Source organism: Nelusetta ayraudi, unplaced genomic scaffold, assembly GCF_046127955.1.
Source record: "Nelusetta ayraudi isolate G7.1 ecotype Tasmania unplaced genomic scaffold, CSIRO-AGI_Nayr_v1 ptg000097l, whole genome shotgun sequence".
Taxonomy (NCBI): domain Eukaryota; kingdom Metazoa; phylum Chordata; class Actinopteri; order Tetraodontiformes; family Monacanthidae; genus Nelusetta; species Nelusetta ayraudi.
In genome coordinates, this window is record NW_027466147.1 from 709,356 (window position 1) to 733,086 (window position 23,731).

Below are 23,731 nucleotides of genomic sequence, written 5' to 3' on the forward strand. Positions count from 1 at the left end.
AGGCTTTTGCTCACCCCGGCTCTAAACAGCCACCCATTGGGAAGATTAAGTGATCTCATATATATCTTTTGTCATGCACAGGTTTTACTTGTCTGCCTCTCGCGTGCCTATGGGGGGAATTCTAAAGAGTCCGCAGTATGCAGTCTTCTCCCGTGGCCTCGAGTTTATTAAAGAGACGGTCGGTTCCTGCCATTGTCTGCACAAGTGGATGAGTTGGGCGGAAGTATTTAAGGCAGCAAGTCCTGCTGCTTGGTGAGTCGGACTGTAATCAGCAGGTGTCATACGGATATATGGAAAATTTGGAGAATGTTATACAAAGGATTCAGTGATATCAACATTTGAGCACACTGGTGTTCTGGAGCTCACGGTGCCAAAGTTATTGCAGTACTTGTTTAAAATGCAGAAGATTTGGGGTTTTTAACATTATAAAAATAAGAGCCGTGCGTTTTTATTATGTCAAGCCCGACAGTGTCCATGTATCGGTTCATTATTTGACGTGAGGAAACGAAAACGTCAGACTTAAAACTCAGCGGAAAACCCAAAGTTTCTCAAAATCTGCCAGCCGGCTGTCCCTCATCGCTCGATGCATCCGTCACGTTGACTCTCCGACTAGTCAGTGAGCAGAGTGCAAAGGATGATGGGCACTCACTCTGCCAGGGGACTTTTGGTAACTGTAGTTCTTGCTTCCTTTCACTCTGCTTTCATGTGGCTTGGAAAAGCACTTCTTGGCAGCAGGAACCATCACAAGTCCACAGTCATGTCAGGTAACCACAAACGTCCTGCTATAGTGGTCCACAAATGGGACTGACTTAGCTACAAATAGAATACAGACATTAATGAAGCTCTACTCTGGCTTAATATGTCCTGATCAAAATATAAAACCAGCCCCAGCGTGCAAGATAGGTGTAAAAAATGTGTTTAAGAGCGATGCTGGCATGAAATATGAGACATTTTCAAAATTGCCCGGGGCAGCGAAGGTTCCGGGTACCAGTACGTCTTGGGAGACAAAGGTTTGGCAGAGAGAACTGAGGAGTTATACGAGCCACATTACAATCATTTATGATCGCTGGGAGTCTCCACACAAGACAGGCCTTGGCTTTACTTTTACAGGCCGTTTAATTTATAGAGCGTTTCACACGCCGCAGCGGTAAAGACCTGCCGCTGCCAGGCCGCGGGGGTAAATCTGGCTGAGACCCGTCCATCTGTCCATCTGTCCGTCCGTCCGTCCGTCCGTCCGCTCTCTCGCTGTGCGACATCATTACATAATGAAAATCATCTGGTACGGCGCTTGCTACTTGGAACGGTCGAGTCGACATTTGGCTGCAAGCGCCTGTGAACTGCAGTGAACTCCGACCCGCGGTGTCATTAAAATCCAACGCTTGGACGGATCGGCCCGACACCAGCTTTCCCCCAGAGCGTCACACTCTCATCCGGGCAAACAACAGCACAATTATCCAAGGGGCCGACAAAGAGCCCCTCCCCCCCCCCACCCCCCCCACCCCCCCGTCTTTATCTCTCCCTCTGAAAGTGAAGCACCATCACCTTTGCAAAACTCACTCAGCAAAGCCCGAAGTAACAGTCGCCGTCAGCTTTTCTCGCAGCGCGCTGACAGGATTAGCACATAAACCCCGCAGGCTGCTGACCTTCAGCCTTTAAGGTGCATGCATTCTATTACAGTCCAGCCATCTGCCAAAAAGGCACCGGCGCAGGCGACGGCGGGGGGTGTGGGGTATGTGACGGGTGGGGGGGGGACTCGACGGAGCGCCCTGCGCCGGGAGCTTTGTTCTGCACGAAATGGGTTATGACAATAACAATTTCACTCGCCGGGCGGACTTGAGTCCTTACGCCGAGTGAGGGAGGTCACGCTCCAGAAAAGCCGGAGCTGTATGAAAAGTCGGGAGACAGAGCTCCATTCTGTTGCCTTCAATTGACCCACGCAGCTGTGGTGGGGGGTGATAGGGAGGGACAGAAAGGTACAGTATCCAGTGGAAGTGTTTGACTTCACAGCACCAAATGAGCAGAGTCTCACATCCACCGGCAGCAATTCAAAGGTCCCCGTCTCATAGCCCCGTTCAGACATTTCGGTCAGACAAGTCACTAAACATCTCCAAAGTTGCAGCTGCAGCCTCTTAACATATACTGTATAAGGTTTGTATGGTAGCCCTGTCATACACAAGCAATAAATGCTATTATAATATGCTAAAATGCTTATTATAATAATGAATTATAATACATAATAATACAAGAAAAGGGTCATAAAATGTGTACCCTCAAGCTTACCTTTTCATTACATCAGGCTCTGTAAATAATCCTCTATAAAATTCACCTTCGGTTTCTACCCTTGTATGAAAGAAGTCAGCCGCGCAAAACATCGGACACCAGATCCCGGCTGAAATGCTTCTTGCGGCAGTAAAGTTACATGTTTGTTGTCCAGTCACATGTTTGTTGCCGTCGTCACCCCCCGCAGCAGACGGACACTGACATTATGGCGAGTGAAGAGAGGACACACAGCGAGTCACCTCCTTCCCCCATAGGCTAACAGAGATCATGAGGAGCGGTGAGAAAAACACACATGACCCCGGAGCCTCCAGGTGGAAGCTGGTGTGAGGGAGGCGGGACTGAAACAGCGAGTACAGCACTGATGCAGGACAACATACACTGACAGGCAGAGGCATACACTCACTGTCTGATCAATTAGCGGGAAAAATCTTCGGAAAACATGAAAAAAAAAGCATATTTAGCCATCTGTTTGCACCCTCCTTATATTTCCAGTGCACTACCGTTCAAAAGGTTTGGGTCACTGGCTCATTTCTGTAGGGGAAAATTCCAGCGTTTGATGAAAACCATTTCCAATGTCTAATTAAAAGTGAGTGAGGGAATTTGAAGTGCAAGACTAAAATCAGGCTGTTTTAAAAGAGCCTAAAATTGAAACCATGATGCTTTGTTTACGAGAAAATCACACTACCGTCAAAAAACACTGCTAAAGTCCATTTTGCACAACATGGGACCTCTAAGCGTGCTGTGATATTTCCCTCGCAAACACACACAATGGGCCACATGACAAGTGCCCTCATCTCGCACAGTTGCACGTGATGAAATAAAGCGGCTCTCCTCTCACTCACTCTCGTCGGCTCGCTCGCCTGCTTCCACAACAGGGGGCGGGGGGAGGAAATACAATTACAACGTGCATGAAGGAAATCGTGTTTTCACGCCGCCAACACAACCCCAGCAAAACGTGACAATGACAGAAGGCGCCGCCTCTCCAACGCGGCAGCGGGGTTTCGCGTCGTGTGTGGGTCCGCTCCCCACAATTAAAAAAAATATGTAAAAAAAAAAAAAAAATCCATGTACTGAAGAGGGGAGGGAACAACAAAGACAGACACAGATGGGAGTTGGCAGCAGTTTGTGCTCAGCTTGGAGCAGCGGAGGAAAAGAGAAGAACGGCGCACCTCGTTCCGCAGCGGGGTTGCTGAGGTGCGTTCAGGACTGAGATTCGGGGAAACTGTGGAAGCTTTGAAATTTAGATGAGGAAACAAAGGCGCTTTGCTTACAGATTTTCTGTTTTTTGGGGGTTTTTTTTGCTGGTGCAAATGTTAAGGCACGCTCGGCTGTGCAAAAGCAATCGCTATTTTACAGCCGGCCAACTGCTCGGGGAGGCTTCCGGAAGCAAACAGCACATAAATAGTACTGACGGGCCCATTATGAAAGTGCTCTGCTCTCCATATTGCTCCTGTGCTGTAGCTTTAGCGCCTTTTAATGGGCAACTCCCAGGTGTTAATGTGTGTAAGCCAGCTCAGGAATTAGTTAAAAGGGGGAAAAAAGAAGTGAAAGTGAGCTGCCTGTATGAATTCGGTATGAATGCGAGGGCGAATACAGACGGGAGTCTCCATTAAAGACACAACTCCAGCTAAGGACTGTGAGGAATATTAAAGCAGCAGTTTGATATGCTGTCTGTGCTGAACACTCCACAACTTCACCTCTTGTGAAAAAGGAGGCTTGTGCAGAATTTCCAGTGGAACTTTCTCACCATCTGCGAGTCATTGACAGGCGAAAAACAGCAGATAAGCTGAGCTGATGGGACACAGTCATGCTTTTTTAACTATGTTCTAAATTCATGTAAACGTATAAACTCATGAATGTCATGAATAATAACGAGACAGGCTAGTTTTTGAACATTTGGACACTCTTGTATTGATGTAGACCTGGGATCATCACACCCTGGCCCTGCATGTAAATATTTAATATTGCCTTGTATCAAACCTTCATAGAGAGCAAGGAATAAATAGTGTTCAGTCTTTAAAAACAAGTTTGAAATGTCTAAGTCAAGGTTGAAAAACATTTTTTAGCCTGAACAAAAATTTGTTTAATCTTTACAGACATTCCGACACAGCGAAGACACATTTCATGTAATTTTTAATCTACAAAGCAATAGCAAGTTTTTCAGCAATAGCAATGTCCCTGTTTAGGTTTGGAAAATATGAACCTGCTGCTATAAGCTGCGAGAAGAAACTGAAGGCGTTTTTTAAAATGTTCTAATCCTCTCTTTAATGTCATTTGTTCTCAGGTAGTGTGGAATTCTCCGGAATTGTTAAGATTTCAGCCTTTCAAAACAACCCTGCAGGTTTGTTTTTGTTGTTGATATCCTGGATCATTTATATGACGGTGACAGCAGGGGTTGTATCTATCGGAGGGATATTGACAGATGTATGAAATGATGTAACATGCACATCCCAAAAGTGAAGCCAAAACACGGCCGCTGCTTTTGTTCATCGCAAACAATTTCACTCAGATAGAAGAAGGTAAAAACAATGCGGCCATGTATAATAGAATACGACACGCAGGACGTAAAAGTGCTGATAGATTGTGAAATTGGATGGGGTCTCCAGCGGTGACCTGCTGAAGTTTCAAGCAATGCATCTAATGTTTTTGGCAACGGGGAGGGCTCCCTGTCGAGAGGAAAAACGGTGATTTAAAAACAGTTTTCTCTCAAAAACGACTCCATATAAAAAAATGTATATACATATATAAATATATATATGTACATATATATGTGGAGAAAGTCTTGACACGAGATCCTTGGCCTCCACCGCCGCAGGGTTTGGAAGAAAGCTGCTGTAATGAAGTGCAGAAGTGCTCCTTTAACTCCGCTGCCTGCTCTGTTGGCACCTGGTCTTAAATGACTTAATTGAATCTGAGCTGCAGAGAAAGCGACTGGAAGGTTTTGTATTATTTTTTTTCTTCCTCCCCATTCAGTTTTGGTGCAGCAGAGCAAGAAAGTTTCCCTCCGTGGCGACGCTGCGCACGGTTGTTTGTCTTTGTCGGAATCCTCACAGGTTTGAGCCTAACTGGCTGCAGTGTATCCTCTCTGTGCAGAAATCCCACTGAGTCACTCTGAAAATGAAGCAGCGTGTTATCGCTGTCCCTCCACGACTGGCTGTGTTATCTCGGAAGACAAGTACATTTAATAACTTTCCCGGCAGGTACGGCTGTAGATTGCGGGGCCACAACTTATATGTGACGCATGGTACAGTGCAGACCTCATAAATGATACATCACTTGGTCGCAGGCCATATTGGAGTGGGAAAAACCAATTAGCGAGCGCGGCCTTGAGAAAGGGATCAACTCATCCATCTGCTGTTCCACTGGGAAACAGATTCTATCAGGTGGATCCGAGGAGCCGTCACAGATAAAATAAGGACGTATAGTGGCGGAATGACGAGATGATGAAGGAGTTCTGGTTGTAAATGCAAATGGTGTGGATTCTGCCAGCGTAGCATCCGCACTTCCTTGCCCCCTTAAGGATTCACTGTAAGCGACTAGCGCTTATTAGATGAAACGAGTTGCAATCGTCTACGCAGTCTACGCAGCCAATGAAGCACAAAGTTGCACCAAGGCTGAGACTTGCGACGCGCACAGAGACTGAAGTGGATTTGCGTGGGCTTGATCACCAAAAACACATTGCTTGTCACGGTGCCTTTTTGGTCACCACAGCGAAGGAACAACGCTGTCAGGCTCTAGAACACCACCTCATAGCAAGCATGGAAAACTTCCCACTCTCCATCCCACAAACTGGCTGCGAGCAGATGTAAATCTTCACCAAGTCATCACACCATGCTGCAAATTCATTATTAAATTCAGAGTCGTCGAGGAAATGCCAGAAATGATCACGGAGTTATGCTGAAAGGTGTCACCATTTAATTCTAACCTTTAATATTCCAGCTAGAGATTCAAGTTTGTTTGTTTTTGTTTGTTTTGCTTTTTAGTGACGTTAGCTGAAAACTGCTCTATTGTGAGATGCACTGATTTCTTTGTGTACTCAGTGTATCGTCCCATGTCACAGTAAAGCCAGTGTATCCCTCACAACTGAATCCCCCCCCCCCTTTGGGGGGATCCGGGGGCTATAAATCATACCGATGGCAGGGCTTAATCTGCCTCTAGGTTGGCTCCAACTCCATCTGCAGCAGCATCACAGCGATTTAAAAAAAAAAAAAAAAAACACCCCAAATTTCAAACGGCAATAAATAACGACTATGACAGAAGCCTGGGAGGAAAAAGAGCCAAACGAGCGAGGCATAAAGCAGAGGATGAAAAACAAAAGTATAATCCCTCCGCTGCAAACGGTGTCACTCAAGGATTAGCGTGCCAAGGAGGGGAGAAAAACACACTAAGTAGTGCGCGGATAAATTAAAAGCTCCGGGCAACGTGGCGCGTCTCCAGCCGTTTCATTTCACAGAGAGAGAGAGAGAGAGAGAGAGAGAGAGAGAGAGAGAGAGAGAGAGAGAGAAACACGCACGCAAGAAGAGACACACTGATTGCGTTACAGTTTTGGATGCGTTTGCGCCGTAGTGCGCGTATGAGTCTCCCGACTTGTGTGTGTGTGTGTGTGTGTGTGTGTGTGTGTGTGTGTGTGTGTGTGTGTGGTAAGGGTAAGGAGGAGAGAGTGTGTGTGTGTGTGTGTGTGGGGGGGGGGGGGTATCAACTTCAGATATCGCCAATCCGATCAGTTGATTTGAGCTTCCGGGACTTGGCGGTGGCACAATTGCAAAGGTATCAAAAGCTTTACGACGGCGGCTGGGGTGACATTTTCCCAGTCAAGGACGGTGACCCGCCGGATTATTGGACGAGAGTTCCGGAGCGTATCACCGAGGAAGGTTAAACGCGCCGCCTGACGGTGCAGGAGGTGCACTTTCCAGCGCGGATCCGTCACAAATAAACGCGCAATCAGTCATCCAACAATCACACAGCGGTGGTTTCTCCCCCCGCCCCCCCTCTCTCTCTCTGTCCCTCTCCCTCTCTCGTTCTCTATCAGTTCCTTACCTTTGCGCCCAGTGGTAAACCATCCAGGAGGATAATCCAAGCGAGATTAGAGGTTCAGGCGAACGGCGCGGCGAGCGGGCAAGTCAACACTTCTCGGCGAAACTAATGATAATCTCCGACCGAATCCAGGGCTCGTGTAATTTCCCGGGCGTGCGGACAGAGTGAGACGGTGAGGAGAGGAGGGAGGACGAAGGGGCTCGGGGTTGTCCTCGGGATAGAAGTTCGAACAGCCGGAAAGAAAAAGATTGCGAGAAAACAGACACCGAGCACGGTAATCCGTATTGTGTGTCCCTGGACACACTCAGGCGTTCGGCACGTCTGACAGAGGCAGTGGAGTTTCAGCACCTCGGCAGAGTGGACAGCTCCGACCGCGCTGACGATCTCACCTCGGCCGCTCTCGGCTGTCTAGTGCGCCACCGAGGCAGGAGCCAAGCAGCCCCAACCTCACCCAGCGGCTCGCTCCCCAGCGGATTTACATACAATCACGAGGAGGGTGGGGGCGGAGCAGGGATGCTGGCGGAGGGCGAGCGGGAGAGGGGAGGGCGAGGGGAGGGCGAGGGGAGGGAGAGGAGCCAATCGCAGGCAGACGTCCCGTAGTAGGCAGAGGAAGCAGGAGAGGGACTCAGAGAAGAGAGGGGAGAGAGATGAGGGAGTGGGAGGGTTTTGAGTTTTCCATTTCAACATTCACTCACAGATACACATCACCACAATGCTCTTCCAACGGTGCTCTGCAGGTTATCCATTCTAGGTCAAGGGTGGAATAATTCCAAAGCCTTTTTTCATCTCTGACAAAATGTAGGAGTTGGTCAACAGGAGGGAGACACGGTGGTTAGCGCTGTCGCCTCACAGCAAGAAGGTCATGGGTTCGATTCCGGGGCCAGGAACCTTTCTGTGTGGAGGATGCATGTTCTCCCTGTGTCTGCGTGGGTTCTCTCCGGGTTCTCCGGCTTCCTCCCAAACTCCAAAAACAAGCATGTGAGGTGAATTGGAAACTCTGAATTGACCAAGGTGTGTGTGTGTGTGTGTGAGCGAGAATGGTTGTTTGTCCCTCTAGCTGTATTTCCATGACAGCTTTTCGCAAAATAAAAGCAATATTTCTAAAATTTCGGCTAAATACAATTGCGATTTGCAGGTGTCTCCATTGAACGGTGTCTCAGCTCAGGAAGAAGCGGGCATTGAAAATGGAAGGATGGTTGGATGGATGGTGAATAGGAATGAAACATATTCTGCGGTGGCTTTGCGGACGATTTCACAGGCTGCGTCCGATGTGGTGCCACCACACATTTGAGACTCAGGCGAAAGGGATTTATCGAAGTCCGTGTTTGTCGGCTCAGCGGCTCAGTTGGTATGGAGCAGGGTCATCCAGTTATCAGAGGGAGGCTGCATCGATCAGCCAGCCGCTGCTGAAGTGTCCTTTAGTAACACACCGGAGCCCTTGTTGCTTGGGACGCGCAGGTGACACCAGGGTGAACGTCCCGCGGTGCAAAGCCACATCTGTGCTGAAAGGACGGAGAGGAGAGCGAGGAAAAGTCCTGGCAGACGATTCTCACCATCTGTCCAGGCAGTTTGAGCTTCTGAAGTCTAAAAGGTGCCTCAGAGTCCCTCTGGCTAAAGGAGCCTTCAAAAAGTCTTTTATTCCAAATGTCATTACCATTCTTAACTGAACTAAGTAGCTGCTGCACCTTTTGTTTTTACTGTATTTTACTCATTACTCACTTATTCTCTATTTTCTTTTCTCTGAATGTGTTTGTATTTTTACTATTCTATTCTATTCTATTCTATTCGAGCGGTGGAAAGGCACTGTGTATATAGACAGTGAATTTGTTTTCCAGGCAGATAATTTCATCATGATAACCATAGGATATGACAGAGGAACATCAGGGATCGGAGGGAATTGCCGACTGAAGTCTTCATCACTTTGCATCGTCTCAGTTTGATTCACCCGCTCCTTCACTGCGAACAGGGTGCAAAGGATCTGTCAACGCTCAAACGTTCCAGACCGGCAACGTTGGTTATTAAAGTCGCGCTACATGTTGAATCAAAACGCCCGCAGGAAGCCGCCGCACGGCATCTCTTTGTTCTGCCCGGAGGGCTTTGGAGGGGCAACAGCAGACGTCGAGCGTGAACGTGTGGAGTTTGTGCTACCTGGTGGTGTGCAGACCAGGTTTGGGTGGAAGGCTGTGTGCAAACTGTTGCATGCAAGACTCAGGATTCCACAATATCTTTTGACATGAAGCAAAAACTGCTTCTAAAACATTTTTTAATGGTCCAGAGCGAAAGAAATTTAAAGGAATTTCAGTATTTATGGTATCTACACACTTGACAGCGCGTTTCATATTTAGGACAGCTAACCAGGAGCAAGACCCTTGCTCTATGTATATTCTTATATATATGAGAACCATTCTTGGAAAACCAAATTACTTTTATTGTACTGCAATTATACACTTTTATTAATGTATTTATACAATTAATAACAATTAAGCCAAAGCTTAAGGGCCAGTACCTGCAATCTATGGTTTCAGCTTCCTCCTTGTCCCACAACAGGGGGAGAGTGATAGATGACATTAGGGTGGATTTAAATCCTCAAGCAATACAGTTTCATTTGTTTGACACACACAATTACAGTTACTTTCTATTATTATTGGATCAAAGTATTTCAAGTATAACTTTCACTTTTAAAAGCTGATTTCCACTCTCCCACAGCCCATGTGATATGCTAGAACACATTACCTGTCTGCAAAATGTTCCACTTCACGGCGTAGCAATAACCAGAGTCTTGAGTCTATAAGCAGCGGGAGGTAAAAAGTGCAACATTTCACACCAGAATGAGCCGCAATAGACATGAAACAGGAGACGGGCTTTCTTCTCCCAGGAAGCCATAGGAAGACAATGAGGCTTGAGGGTTTTATGCACCTGCCTGTGTCACCCTGCAGGTGGGAAAGCTTTGATTAGCAGTCGTCTCCTGCTTAAATGCGCCTGCAAATAACTTCCACCGGGTCACTGCAGTTGACGATGTGAGCTGCAGCACATCAAAAAGGTGTTTGCCCGACGTGTCAGCACACGTCAATGCAGGCGCTCCTTTGTCGAGCACTAATTTTCTACTCCGACTCCGCCTCAGACTGTAGGAAGTGAACTGCCGGATGCCGTGTTGTAATTTCGCAGCAAATGTCACGTCTGCATTATTTATAACTGCATTTTTACGTTCCGTTGAAGACACATTTTTAATGTACTGCGGCTCGTCGGCTTGTGCCCTCATAAATATTTGCATGTGTGTTTGTGCCCTCATTTGTCTCTGTTAAAACTTGTCCTTGTTTAGTTTTTTTTGGTGGATTTTTTTTAACATTTCTTTTTTTAAATGAAGAACAAGCTATTTGAATAATTAAAAAAAAGTCTGTGGTCTGTGTACTGAACTCCATTTTGCTACAAAAACAGTCCCACTGTAACAGGGTACCTGGAAGGGCACTAACCCCATTCATATGTGTGTGTGTGTGTGTGTGTGTTTGTGAATGTAACACACAATGCCTTGTCCAGCCCCCAGTTACCATCTCACTACGACAGAGCTGACACAAAGACAGGATGTTGAAGTGCATTTTCAGCTGTTTTGGCCGACCTAGAACTCGTCTTTCGGTCTAAGTTACAGTAAAAGACACACACACGCACACAGTTTTGCTGAGTGACGCACCGTGGTTGTGCTGCAAACCCCCGGGCTTTAACCTGACGTCACCTGGCTAATCCTAAAAAAATCCTGTTACAGGTCAGGAATCAGGGCAATGACAAGTTTTCAGGCTTACGTCTAGCATCAGCTTTTCGCACACCTGACTGTAAAGTCTGAGTCGAAACTGTGACACGGCAGGTCGACGCTGGTTGGATAGTTTGTGCAGATTTGTTTGGAGCTGAGAAATCAAGAAATGTTGCTAGTGTGCATCAGGAGCCCAGTGACGTGCGGTGAGGTTCATGGCTGGTGAGGCACAGACATCAAAATGGGATTAACAAATATATGAATGTGTCAGAGTGGATTATTCACCATTTGACAGCAAGGGCAGCGGCAGCTGGTAGTGGCACTTGCCTTTCACTCTGGTTGCTGGTGTGGGAGAGGGTTACCACTGCCCTGAAACACAACTGCTGCTGTTATGGCCATTTGTTGTTTAAAATTTATATATAACAGTCGCCAGTGTAGCATTAGAATTGCTGGCTTAGCATTTTGTTAGGAGACTTTTGCATTCATTTTGTTTTTCTTCATTAATCTCTTAGTTGCTCGTGTCTACTTCACAGAAATAAACACACACACACACACACACACACACACACACACACACACACACACACACACACGCACACACACACATGCACGCACACACTGCCGTAGCCAGTCACTGAGTTATCGTTCTTTGCCAGCCTTAATTCTTTAAAGCTATATTGACCCAGAACCAAAATAGCCACACAGTACGACTGTTAGTTATCTGTAGATGGAATATAATGCAAACAGAATACAACTCTTTTTATTTCCGGACCCACTTCAAGGCCTCTAAGGACCTGTGTTGTCCTTACTCTGAAAACCAACCTGAAGAACCTGATCTGGGTGTTATGGCTTCCTTTCCATGCTGGTGTATCTTCACGTGCTCTTACTAGATTGAGCCCTCCAACCGCACACGCTTCATAACTTGCTCTACCCCGTGAAAGAAAGAACAAAACAGGTTTGGCCTCCTTGACGTGTTGAGAGCACCGTTAAATGTGTGAAATTCAGAGATCCGGTGGCGCTCGCTGTCACAATCAAACATGATGCGCACGTTGACGCCCAGGCGGCACATGTGGCGAGCGCCGCCACAGAATGAAGTTACAGCGTGATTCATTAAGGCGCATAAAGAGGGAGGCCTTCCCTCCGCATTCTCCCCGCGAATCCGCAGAGATTACGCCGGCGCACATCTGCGCTTCTAAACAACCCCCGTGTGAAAATGTCACACGAGTGCCGGCGGAGATGCACCGCGATTCATCACCGCCGCCGATGACTGACGGCGCTTGAATGCTGAATGAGGAGGACTTTTGTCTGCGCAGCAGGTCGCAGCGCTCTGGATTTGCTGCTCTTGTGGTGTGTCTATCGTATGTGCGCGTTTGCGTGTGAGGCTGCGCCTTTGTGTGAGCATGCGTGTTTGTGTGTGTGTGTGTTTACACAACTGAATGACAGTGAGAATAATTATAGTGTGTGTGTTTTTCTGTGTCTTTGTGTGTGTGTTGTGCAATGTGCCTCAGACGGAAATACATTGTGACATGTCGTAAAGGACGCGGTGGTGGCGGCGGCAGTGGCGTCTGCACCTCGGCGCAGATGTGATGCGGCCAGTCTCGCATTCCGGTTATCCAGCAAAGTGCACGTTGCCGCGCACGCGCCCAGATTGCATTGTTAACGATGCGTGCATTCAACACAGCGGCTGCGCTGGAGCACATGCTTCCGTCCTCCATCGGCAGGTTCTCTGTCATAAGTGGATCCGTCTTCCGAGTTGGGGGTCTTTCCCCTTTGAGAGGCCTGGACTAATTGGGAGCAGAGCAGAGCAGAGGAGCCTTTAGTGGAAGTCACGCGGAGACGAGAAAAGATTTTAGTGGCTTTAAAGAGAGATTTTGCCACTTCTCTCAAAAAAAAAAAAAAAAAAAGGGACCGTTGCCGATAAACTAAGTCTTCATACGGCGCAGCTGAAAATGATATTCTTCAAATAGGAGTCTTATAGCAACCTGTCGTCAAGGTCATCATCATGTTCTTCAAAGTGAAGTGAAGGCAACTGGTTTTAAAACTAGACCAGTTGTGCTAATGAAACTTTAAAGAAACCGCTTTTTCAGTGGTTCTGTGGCTCAGTGTTGTTGTGACATTTCTATGCTGCCATTTATTCAAGTGCTTCCTGTTTTATTTCTGTCTTTAGAATTGAACATGCTAAATTGTAAGCAGCTCAAAATCAGCTGTTTGATCACTCCACCAAGGACACCTGATGAGTGATGACAAAGACTGTCCACTCCAGTTCAGCAGAACCTGGAGTTTAATAGAAATAAAAACTATATTTAAAAAAAGTGTCCCTATGTAGTGTAGGTCTACAAAATGCGGTCCTTCTCTGTATGCATGGTTATTCCCTACAATCCAAATAGGATTTTCTTTTTTTCAAACAATTTTTATTCTGCTTACAGCAACCTTAGATTTTGTTTTGTTTTGATTAACTATGTTTTGACACATTCTAGATTCTAGTTAAATTTTGTTTGGAAAGCAGCATGAGGAAGAAAAACTTGAGTGATGAGAGAAGAAACTGGTGCGTCCAAAGAAGGAAAACAGAAAAAACAAACAAACAAGAAGCATAAATTCAATCCTGACAATAACATTTTCAGATAAATAACTGAAAATCTTATTAGAAATACACAGAGTGTTGTGAAAGCTGCAGTATCTACTGTCTTGTATGGCCTCAAACATCAAAAAATGTCCTGCTTCTCCCCTGGAGGCTCTTCTGAGCAACTCAAAAGAATATCGGATAAAAGTCTCAAGAAGAGGAAAGTCCTCAATGCTCCTGTGGGAGTTTGGTCAAAGCTCTGGTGGTCTTGTGTAGATAAACAGCCTCGGGACTGCAGCCAGCTTCCTCACCAAACAATAACATCAGCTTTCAAAGCTTTGTTGCACATGTTCAGATTGAAAGAGAAACATTTCTGCAAATTCCGGAGCGTAAACACTCGCTCTGAGAACTCGCGCGGAATGTTTTTGGCTACTCCCCGAATGGTTGCCGAGACAGAACCGAGACAAACCTGGGCGCTTTGTCCAATGAAGACCTCTCTCTCGTGCCATTTAACTGTTCATTCCGCAGTTGACAAAGCAGCGGACAAAAGGACTGCTGCAGTGGAAACATCCAAGTTCAATTTTTCTGCTCAACGAGTTGTTTTGCAGAACTTAACCTCTGCATAGCTGTTTTCTGTAACAAACTAAAACACCTTGTAGAAGGGGCGTTTAACCTGGATTGTAAATGTTATACAATAGAATAGAATAGAATAGAATAGAAGACCTTTATTGATTCTACAGTGGGGAAATTTGCATTGTTACAGCAGCAATTGTATAGTGCAAAAAGATGGAGAATTGTGTTTAATTAAATGAACTAAGGCAATAAAAAATAAAATTAAATATTTGTAGGGTATAAACGGAAAAGAAAACAAGATAGTTACATCTTATGGATTTACATGTTGAATCATCCTGCCTTCGCCCTCAGACAGCTGGGATAGGCTCCAGCAGACCCCCGTGACCCTGAATAGGAATAAGCGGGTATAGAAGATGAATGAATGAATGAATGAATATATAATAAATTAATCCAGGCCAGTTCTGACAAAACTGACCACACTGCAACAGCCGTGCTGTGTACGAGCTAGCAATAGCTTCTTTTTTTTCTGTCTTTTTTTGTGCATGGTGACGAGTTTCAGCTCCTCCCGTCACACTGCCACCATTCGAGAGACAACGAGTGAATACGAGTGGGAGGGTTTTGCCGAGTCAGTCCTCTCGGCACTTTGACTGAAAGCTTGTTGTCTCCGGCACGGAGGTCAGATTCCAAGCACTGATCCAATATCATACAGACAGGAACCAAAAAAAAAGCCCTCCAACTTGGACGCGTGTCAACACCACCCCAAGGCCGCCTTAACTTTCATCGGGAGCCAGCCATCGCGGCTGGCAAATGATTCCATCCAGACGGCCTTAAATTAAGCTGAAAATAAGTGCATTCACTGCATTGAATATTTATTCCGTTTCGAAAAGCAGCCACAGTTTTGCGTGGCGCTCTGTGATTTAGATGATTAATTTGGCACAGTAAGTTACTTTTGCACATCTTAATTCAGGAAACATATGAAAGGGGTTCCTGAACAAATCGGCAGCAACTTTGCTGAAGCCAAATATTCCCTCCCTGGCCCAGAGGGATCCGGGAAGTGGATCACGGGAAGATCAAGAAGTGATGCCTCAAATGAGTCTTGCAGCTTTTGGAAGTGCTTCATAGCAGAGCGCTGCCATCTCAAGGGAAATAACGGGGAGAAAATGAACTACTTAAAAAAAAAAAGAAATATTTTCATTACCACATCTTGATCAGGAAGTAAATACTTTAATAAATGTTTTAGTTGTTTTGTCCATAAATAACAGATCGTGAAGTGGACATCTCAATCTTATAAATAAATGGAGAAGCGCTGCACAACTGCGTTCTAACGACAAAAGGCACCATTTAATGGATTCATATAGACTTGACGAACTCAACTCTCCGCAGTGTGGGGAGTGTTTCACAGCAGCTGAGCACATCCTGTAGAAGAGGAGTGTGAAATGTGTGAAAAGAGACAAATAAATGTACCCCAGGCGCCATTCAACAAAACACCTCCCATGTGTAAGGTTGTGCGGATGCACCATCAACAAACTGTGGAAGTGTCAAACTTTGAAAATCAACAACAACAAACAACAAATTATGATGGTAACAGATGGGAAACAGACTGTGGAGAAATATTTCAGAATTTAAGAAATGCTTCTGTCAGAACAAGCAAGAAGAAATCCAACTTTTTTTTCTTAAGAATAGCACTGATTTTTAGAACAATTAGGGAAAATTAAAAAAAAAAAAAGTAAAGCATTCCATGTCAACTGAGAGCAAATCAAAAAGCTAAAGTCAAGAACTTTTCTCTTTTTCACTTCAGTACACTGATTAAATTGTCAAAAATGTCGTCCTGAACTGCTTACAACAGGAAGTAAAATTTCTTAGACAGCCATTTCCTCTTCTTCGACCACCAGGTTTGCTTCAAATGTTGCAAACCAGCATACAAAGTTTTGTAGTGCAATATTCTTCAAGAAGCTCATCAATCGACTCAACTGAAACTAAACTGATGTTAGTGTATATTAATGTCTTTTACAAAAAGTGTAAACTTACATACATCATGATTGTTCAGCCTTGCGAAGAACTGCCAACTTGTTCAGGGTGTCACTCTGCCTTCCCCCTATGACAACTTTGAGAGGCTCCTGCAGAGCCCCGCTAACCTGAGTTCAGGAGGAAGCGGCTATGGAAACTAGATGGATGGATGATTGTTCCGAAGGAATAGTACCTTCTGACTCTTAGACTCTAACGTATAATCAGATAATGTTAAATATATTAGTGCACATATTTCAGTGTGACTAAGAGGTGCAGCAGGCTGTTTTTGTCCAATCAGATAAAAGAACAATGGTTCCAAAACTGGAAGCTGGACCTCCTCCAAAAGGTCTCCTGATAAATTAGATCGCTCAACGCTGTGATTAATGGGTGAGGAAATGAGAAAAAGAACAAAAGAGAAAAAAAAAAAGAAATCTGCTACATAATTTGTATTCATTGGATCTTGGATAATGCTGGATATTTGAGCATTATTTAAATGACATTTTCAGAGCTGAAAGACCCTCTTGCATATAATACGTCGCCTGGAATACAAATCCTGAAAGGAGCCAAGAGAGGGCGGGTCACTAATGTGATTTGTTTTATTGGTATATCGTGAAAAATGCCACCTGCAAAGCTGCATCATCGTAAAATCTCAGTGCCACCAAATTGCCCGGTGAAGCGGCGGGTGCTAAATGGGGGTTTGAAGAACTGTGGAAGCAGCTTTGGACGAGAACCAAGAAGCTTCTGGCAGGAGGGCAAAGGAATGAAGCGTTCACCATGGGCAGATGGACGGGTCGGCTTCCCCCAGAACTAGCTGGCGAAGGCCCCGTGCAAAAATAGTGCAGCGACGCCAAACATGCAGAGAACCGACACACCTAGATTTTAGAGCTTGTATGTGACTGGCGCAAGCATACAAAAACTTTCAGGACGACGTGTCTCGACGTTTGAAAGCTGTTCAAATTGTGCTGTTCAGAGACAGACGGAGGCGTCGGACACAACAGGGCAAACAAAAGAACAAAAGTAGATCGTGTGAAGTTGTGCAAATTGGTTGTTTTTTTTTAGAAGGTCTCTGACTTGAGCTGCTTGGTATCCGGATCAGCTTCAGCGTTTTCAGTGGAAACCAACATGTCATGATGCTCCATTCGATTGTTTTGTCAGTCTGAACTTCAGCTCAGACCCCTGTTGTGTTGCCCACCAGGTCATTCCTGCAAATTCGAGGCCCATTCTGTCACCATGCACACGGCGTGAAGTCTGAACTCACTATTTGGCTGGTGGACAATCCAAATCCCACCTTTGCGCTGTGATCTGCCATTTATATGCACACCTGCATTCTGCACATATTGTGATCAGATCTCATTATGCAGAGCAAGCAGATATGACAGCTCTTGCTGTTCTTGGGTTTGCCTACTGTGTGTGTGTGTGTGTGTGTGTGTGTGTGTGTGCGTGTGCACAAGGGGATGGGAGCGGGAGGGGCATTCAAATGAAACAAACAAGAGGTGCGATGGCAAGGACCATCCACAGCAAGTGACCATAGTCCAATTCATATCAACCCGATTTTTACAGAGTTTTATTATAAAAATTAATCATAAACATTATGAACTCCCAAGAAATGACGAAAGAGTGTGCTAAACCAGCACTGCAATGTAACCCTTTGTGACGTCACATAGGGCACTCACACCTCTACAATACTCCTCCTATGTTAGCTTGTGTTTTCCCCTACTAAACATGAGGGGGGGAAAAAACAAACAGCACAAGGCCCATCATCTAATTTTGATGAGCACATTTAAAAAAAGGCTTGCGATAATTGGAGATATCCAATATGGGCTATGGGCTTCATAAAATGACAGTATGACTGTGCCAATATCTTCAATAAATAATTCACAGCTTAAGAGCCGAACATCTAGCTGACCGCGAAACATTCAAATCCAATTTACGACACTTATCTTCAGACTTTACTGCCTAAATGAAGCATGGTATCGAATTAATGTGCCATTACGCGAGGCTAACGGTATTTTTCTGTTTCTATTTCAGCCTTCAGCAGTCACTCGGGAAATAGATATCATCACCTTTGCTTCAGAAACCACCCAAGATTGCATAATTTAATCCTAAAAATTACCAACCACCAATCAACTGAAAAAAAAAAGTATTGCACATCTGTTGCTTATATTTGATTTGTTGTTAGAACATCACTCCGCATATGGTTTGTTCTTCTGGAGCATACCAAAAATGAAAATGCAAGACATATGTTCTGGATCTCTCTGATGGGTTGCAGCCGCAGTCTTTTGGCCCACAATGTAAAATCAGTTTGAAAACTTCCCCAAGAAAAGCTCTTTTCCGTCGCTCGCCGGCTCCCTTTCTCTGTGAATTTCAAATATCTCATGCACGCTTGAGCCAGACAGGGTTTGTTTAGATAGAGCTCCCAATAAAAGTTGGTTTTTCACAGATAATCAAGGGGGGGAAGTGTTTGTCCCCAGTTTCCTTACTTTCAACGAGTCCCTCTAGACTTTCCACCCAGTAGCTTCACTTTGCCTTCAAAAAGTCTCATGCTTTTCCTTTATCATCGCATCATTAAAAACGTATGCTCTAACGGCCCAGTGCCTCACTTAGAGCTGATACACTAAAATAAATAAATAAAACCCTCCTCCCAATTTAAGACCCGTTTGTCAGTGTGAATAAAGGAAGAAAAAAAAAAAACACGCTTCCTCTCCGAAAACAAAGCTCGCTTTAATCACTCGGCCATTAAGGCTCGGGGAAAATGACTCGCGAGGAGTAAAAGCCGATGAGCAGATTATCCAAACAAAAGAGGAGCGGCGTTTGGGCTCGCGACTGTTGAAGCGCCGCGCGAACCCACTTTTCTTCATCAAACAAGTTAATGGGAGGACGCAGGTGAGCCGAGTAACAGACAGTGACGAGATTATTTGGGCCCTAATTAATCACCACTGCAGGTGGGGACAGCTGCCGCCACCTCTTCAGCGCTCTCTCTTCCTCCTCCTCCTCCTACCCAGAGTCCCCGGCGCAGATGCGTCAAACCCACAATCCCCCCCCCATCACCCTCTCCCCTAACTCTCTCTCTCTCTCTCTCTCTCTCTCTCTCTCTCTCTCTCCCTCTCTACTTTTTGATTGTTTCCTCACCTGCGTCAAATAAGACTTCAATAAGCACCTGCACATGCCGCCGTGACTCCCAGGGATTTTACCTTCAATCTCCCTCTAATCAGGGCCTCGCCTCCTCCGGCTCTGCCTCCCCACGGGCGCCACAACATCACTTTATTGCTTCTCCGCCCTGATCTCCAGCCTCTATCCGACATCCGGCTGCCTGTCTGCCGATTACCCCACTCCCTCCCATCTCCTGGCCCATGCACTAATCCAGTGTTTTGGACCATCTAGCCCCAGTAAACACAGGCTACCAGCGTGCAACGCTGCACTTGAGTCAGTCTTCAACTGTTACACAGCAAAATCCTTTTCTACGAAAAATAAGAAATTAAATAAAAATAAAAATCTCTAGGTAAAATCTATTCATTTGCATGCAGACTTTGTGGTCTCAGATGAAAGAAAGGCACAACAAGATTCATGTTTTGCATTATGTGCAGCAAAGCCCTTTCACAGCTAGAGAGGTGCTGTGGGAGATTAAAGGCTCGATATTGTGCAAAATTACACTTTTCCGATGTTTTCCAGCAATAACTTGCGTGTTCAGACTGTTAACGAAACCTCCCAGAAATGAGTTCGCTCCTCTCTCCTATAGGTCAAGAAGATCACTGGAAGTCTGGAAACCAGCCCTTTGTGATGTCAGAGGGTACTGATGCCGCCCCAAGTTCCCAGCCAGATGTTGGCTCCGCCTCTTGTGACCGTCTTGAGGTTCAACCATTTTTGGGAGGGAAATTTTAAAGCGCCAGAATTTTGAGGAGGATGTTGTAAACAGAGAGCTAAATATGTTTTTTTTTTTTTTTTACCTGATTAATGTTGTGAGTCCTGTATGACAAAAAAGGAGGAAAAAAAAAAACGGGACCTTCAAAGGTTAGTGTGTAAAATATGGCTTGATTTATGATTTTTATATTGCTAAAAGCTTAACATGCTGCCCATAAATACATTAATAAACATATATATACTCACAGGACAATAAAAGTAATTGGTTTATCCTACCCTTGAACAGTTCTCACTTATATAAGAATATACAAAGAGCCAGAGTCTTGCTCCTAGTTAGCTGCCATCTTGCGCCGCCATATTTTCAAGGAAGCCTGGTATTTGTGGAAGCCCGCCTGACAGTGCCCTCAATACGCTGCCAGACAGGCGTCCTCAAACATTTTACACACTGAACCTTTAAACTGTTCACACCTGTTCACAAGGCAGATGGGGACATCTAGTGTTGACTAAAGGAAGTCCAAAGCCAACATTTCATTCATCCATCCATCTCCTATTCCCCTCTTCCTCCTACATTCAGGCTTTCAGGTCTGCTGGAGAACCAACACTGCTACCATAGGGCGAAGGCAGGGTGACACAAGTTATCATTTCATTGAAGGGCCACATAGAGATGAAAATTTTGAGTTTCCAATTCACCTCACGTGCATGTTTTTGGACTGTGGGAGGAAGCCGGAGAACCCGCAGAGAACCCACGCAGACGCAGGGGGAAGATCACACAGAAAGGCCTCAGGTCCAAATCCAATATGCGACCTTCTTGGTGTGAGGCGGCAGTGCTAACCACTAACCACCCTGTCGCCCCCACATTTCATGTGAAAAAAAACAAACAGAAAAAACCCTGCGAAAAGACAGTTACACACTTTACATTTACATTTTGTTGTTTCTTTGTGACAGATGTGTTACTTTCTCTCTCATGCATGGCAGAAAGAAGACATTGCTTTGTCTGTTTTGGATAATTTCTAAAATGTTTTGACTCACTACAATAAAAGATAAAAGTGTTTATTGTTGTAACTCAGAATTAACGCCACAAAAACATTCTCACAAAAACAAACAAACAAACAAACAAATGGACATTTCTAACAGCAAATGTTGCAATTATGACGCTCGCGAGGGCAGAATTCATTGCCGCGCTGCTCTCCGAGACACAGTTTTACGTCTGCCAGATAAACCAGCATCTGTTTGTGTATCTTGGTGGCGGGGGGGGCCATCCATCTCTCTCTCTATCTTCTCCTCCACTATCTGTCTCTGTCCTCCCTTGCCGCTGCCCTGCCCGCGTCTCCCTGCCTCGATTAGCTCCCATTAAGCACCCACTTCAAGGCGCTCGTGGCTGCCCAGCCCATTTCAAAGTCATAAAGCAACGCAATCAGCAAACTTGCACCAGGGCCCCCCCCCCAAAAAAAAAACCTCTCCAAGTGCCCATTTTGGAGTCCATCTTGGTGGCGCTGTGGAGAATTCAAATGGAGACAAAGTGGTGCTTGACACAGCTTCGAGAGGAACGGAGGAAACTGCCGGGGATTTTATTTTGTGTGTCAGAAACATCAGAGTGCCTGGAAGAGAGAGGGCGACAGAGACTGGTGTGTGTGTGTGTGTGTGGGGTGGGGGGGGTGGGGGGGTATTTTGGCCTCGGGGAGAGGATGGAGCAATCTCTGCTGTGGCGGAAGTCTAAACAATTTGGCTTGGATGGCGGTGGCTGCTGCTGCAAGCAGCGGGAGACTAATTCCTTTAACAAACTGCGCCCCGTGGTAAGTAGGAGGGACGCAAGCAGAGTGATTTCTCACAACAACAGAGAAAGGGGCCACAAGTTAATGTGCTCGGTTTTATTTGTTTAAAAAGCAAAAAAAATGCCAGAGAAACAATTCGTAGACGGGGACCAATTTTACGTCACTTTGTCTTCGGCGCATTAGCTGTCGTCGCGCGCAACCGATTTTCAGCTCTTTATTTTTTCTGCTTTAATGTGCGGCGTCGCAGCTTCGCACAATTAACTTCCAACGAAAGTCCGACAAACGCTGGGGGAGGGAAGCCTTTGGCAAAAACGACTTTCATGGAACAGTTATTCAAGTTAATCGTCAATTTTCTAACTCGCCACAAGGGGGCAGTCAGCACACCAGCGGTCTGTCTTTCTAAGCAAGAATTTAGCAAATAGAAAGTGTAACCTTTTGACCTCAAAAGTTTGGGGTTAAAGGAGTGTTTTGGTATTGCAGGTGTCAGTCAGTGCATCAGACATCCTGTCCACACGCAAACTTCACAGGATTTATCCACACCACAAAATCCCTTTCAAGGTGACAAAAGTCAAAAGTCTAGTGCGCCACAAGCTGTTGTCGCCATCCACTGTGTGTGATTAAAAGGCATTTGTGAGTCCTCGCTTGCTACGTTCAAGACGTGTCCAGATGATTTATAGAACCTCACCTGGGTAGCGACTGAAAGGACAAGGTCACTGCTACAGCGTCCTCCAGAGAGAGTGGCTGGGCTCAGCACTTAGAGAGAGGATGGGAAGCAGCCGCAACTTGGAGAGAGCAGCTGCTGCTTCTTGGCATTGAATGGAGTCAGGAGGCCTCTTGTGGTAAAAGTGTTTTGGGCACGTCCAAGCAGCTAGAGACCACAGAGTAGGAGTAGACTCAACCAATGTCCCAGCTGGCCTCGGTGCCCGTGCTAAGCATGCTGCGAGCGCAGCTCCACCTCAGATGAGCGGAGGAAAAATAAATCGATGATTGGTTGGAGTAAACTGACTTTTCTGCTAAAAAATACAGATATATGTGGAAGTTGCGTCAAAAGTTCACATCTCAAAATAGACAAAGGTGTCCATGTTTTGAAACAACGTGGCCCCTCCTCTCTCTCGAGAGAGAGACTTCCCGTCGCAGCCGAGGTCGTTAGTGTCCACTTCGCCCAACGAGTTGTCAGAATTGCAACACTTTGAGCTGTGACAAATACACAGGGTTTCTCCTCCAGGTCCGGACCAGATAGCGGGACTTAATTATGGTTGTGTTCCCTAGAACGTCACCCGGCTCTCAAGGTGAAGTGAGCTCAGTCCGCCTCACTGCCTCCCTTCAGACATGCAGCAACCCCCGCATCTCTCACTCCAAACACAGTGCATTCGTGTGTGTGTGTGTGTGTGTGTGTGTGTGTGTGTGTGTGTGTGTGTGTGTGTGTGTGTGTCAGACAACACGAACCAAGTATTTATCTACCGAGGCAGAAGTGTGTGTCAAACCCAGGCGACTGTGGCACACGGCGGGGGGGGCTGGAGTGCACTGACACAGCACGCCTGTATTATTCATGAGAGGCGAGGGCGTCTCGTTGGCACGCGCCTTTTGGCACAGCGCAGACAGCACAGCGGCAGAATATCAGTGTCATCAGCGCCGCAGTGTTACAGCGGCACCTAGTGCTCAGTGAGTGGAAAAGGAAACCACTGGAGAAATAGAACCTCGCACTTTCGGCTCTGTCTGAACGGTGTTATCCTTTGTTTTTGGAATGAAGGCTGAAATAATACATTTGCAAAATGGATTTCATGTTTTAAATTAAACATACTTGCATATTGTTTGTGAATGTTATTGATTTTTTTTTAACTGCATCACCTTGTGATCTAAGAAGAGAGAGTGGACACAAATTGTGTGTATTGACTTTGGACGTGA

General features: G+C 45.8%; 1 protein-coding gene across 2 annotated transcripts in view; it reads right to left on the reverse strand.

Annotated features, from left to right (window-relative positions):
* The window catches only part of fstl5 (follistatin-like 5), a 155,062-nt gene extending 147,295 nt beyond the window's left edge, over positions 1 to 7,767 (reverse strand). For both annotated transcript variants that reach the window (XM_076048217.1, XM_076048216.1), the window contains exon 1: positions 7,318 to 7,767. In XM_076048217.1, coding sequence (XP_075904332.1) covers positions 7,318 to 7,340 — 23 coding nt within the window. In that variant the 5' untranslated portion in view covers positions 7,341 to 7,767. The remainder of the gene's footprint in view (positions 1 to 7,317) is intronic.
* Between the last annotated feature and the right edge of the window lie 15,964 nt (positions 7,768 to 23,731).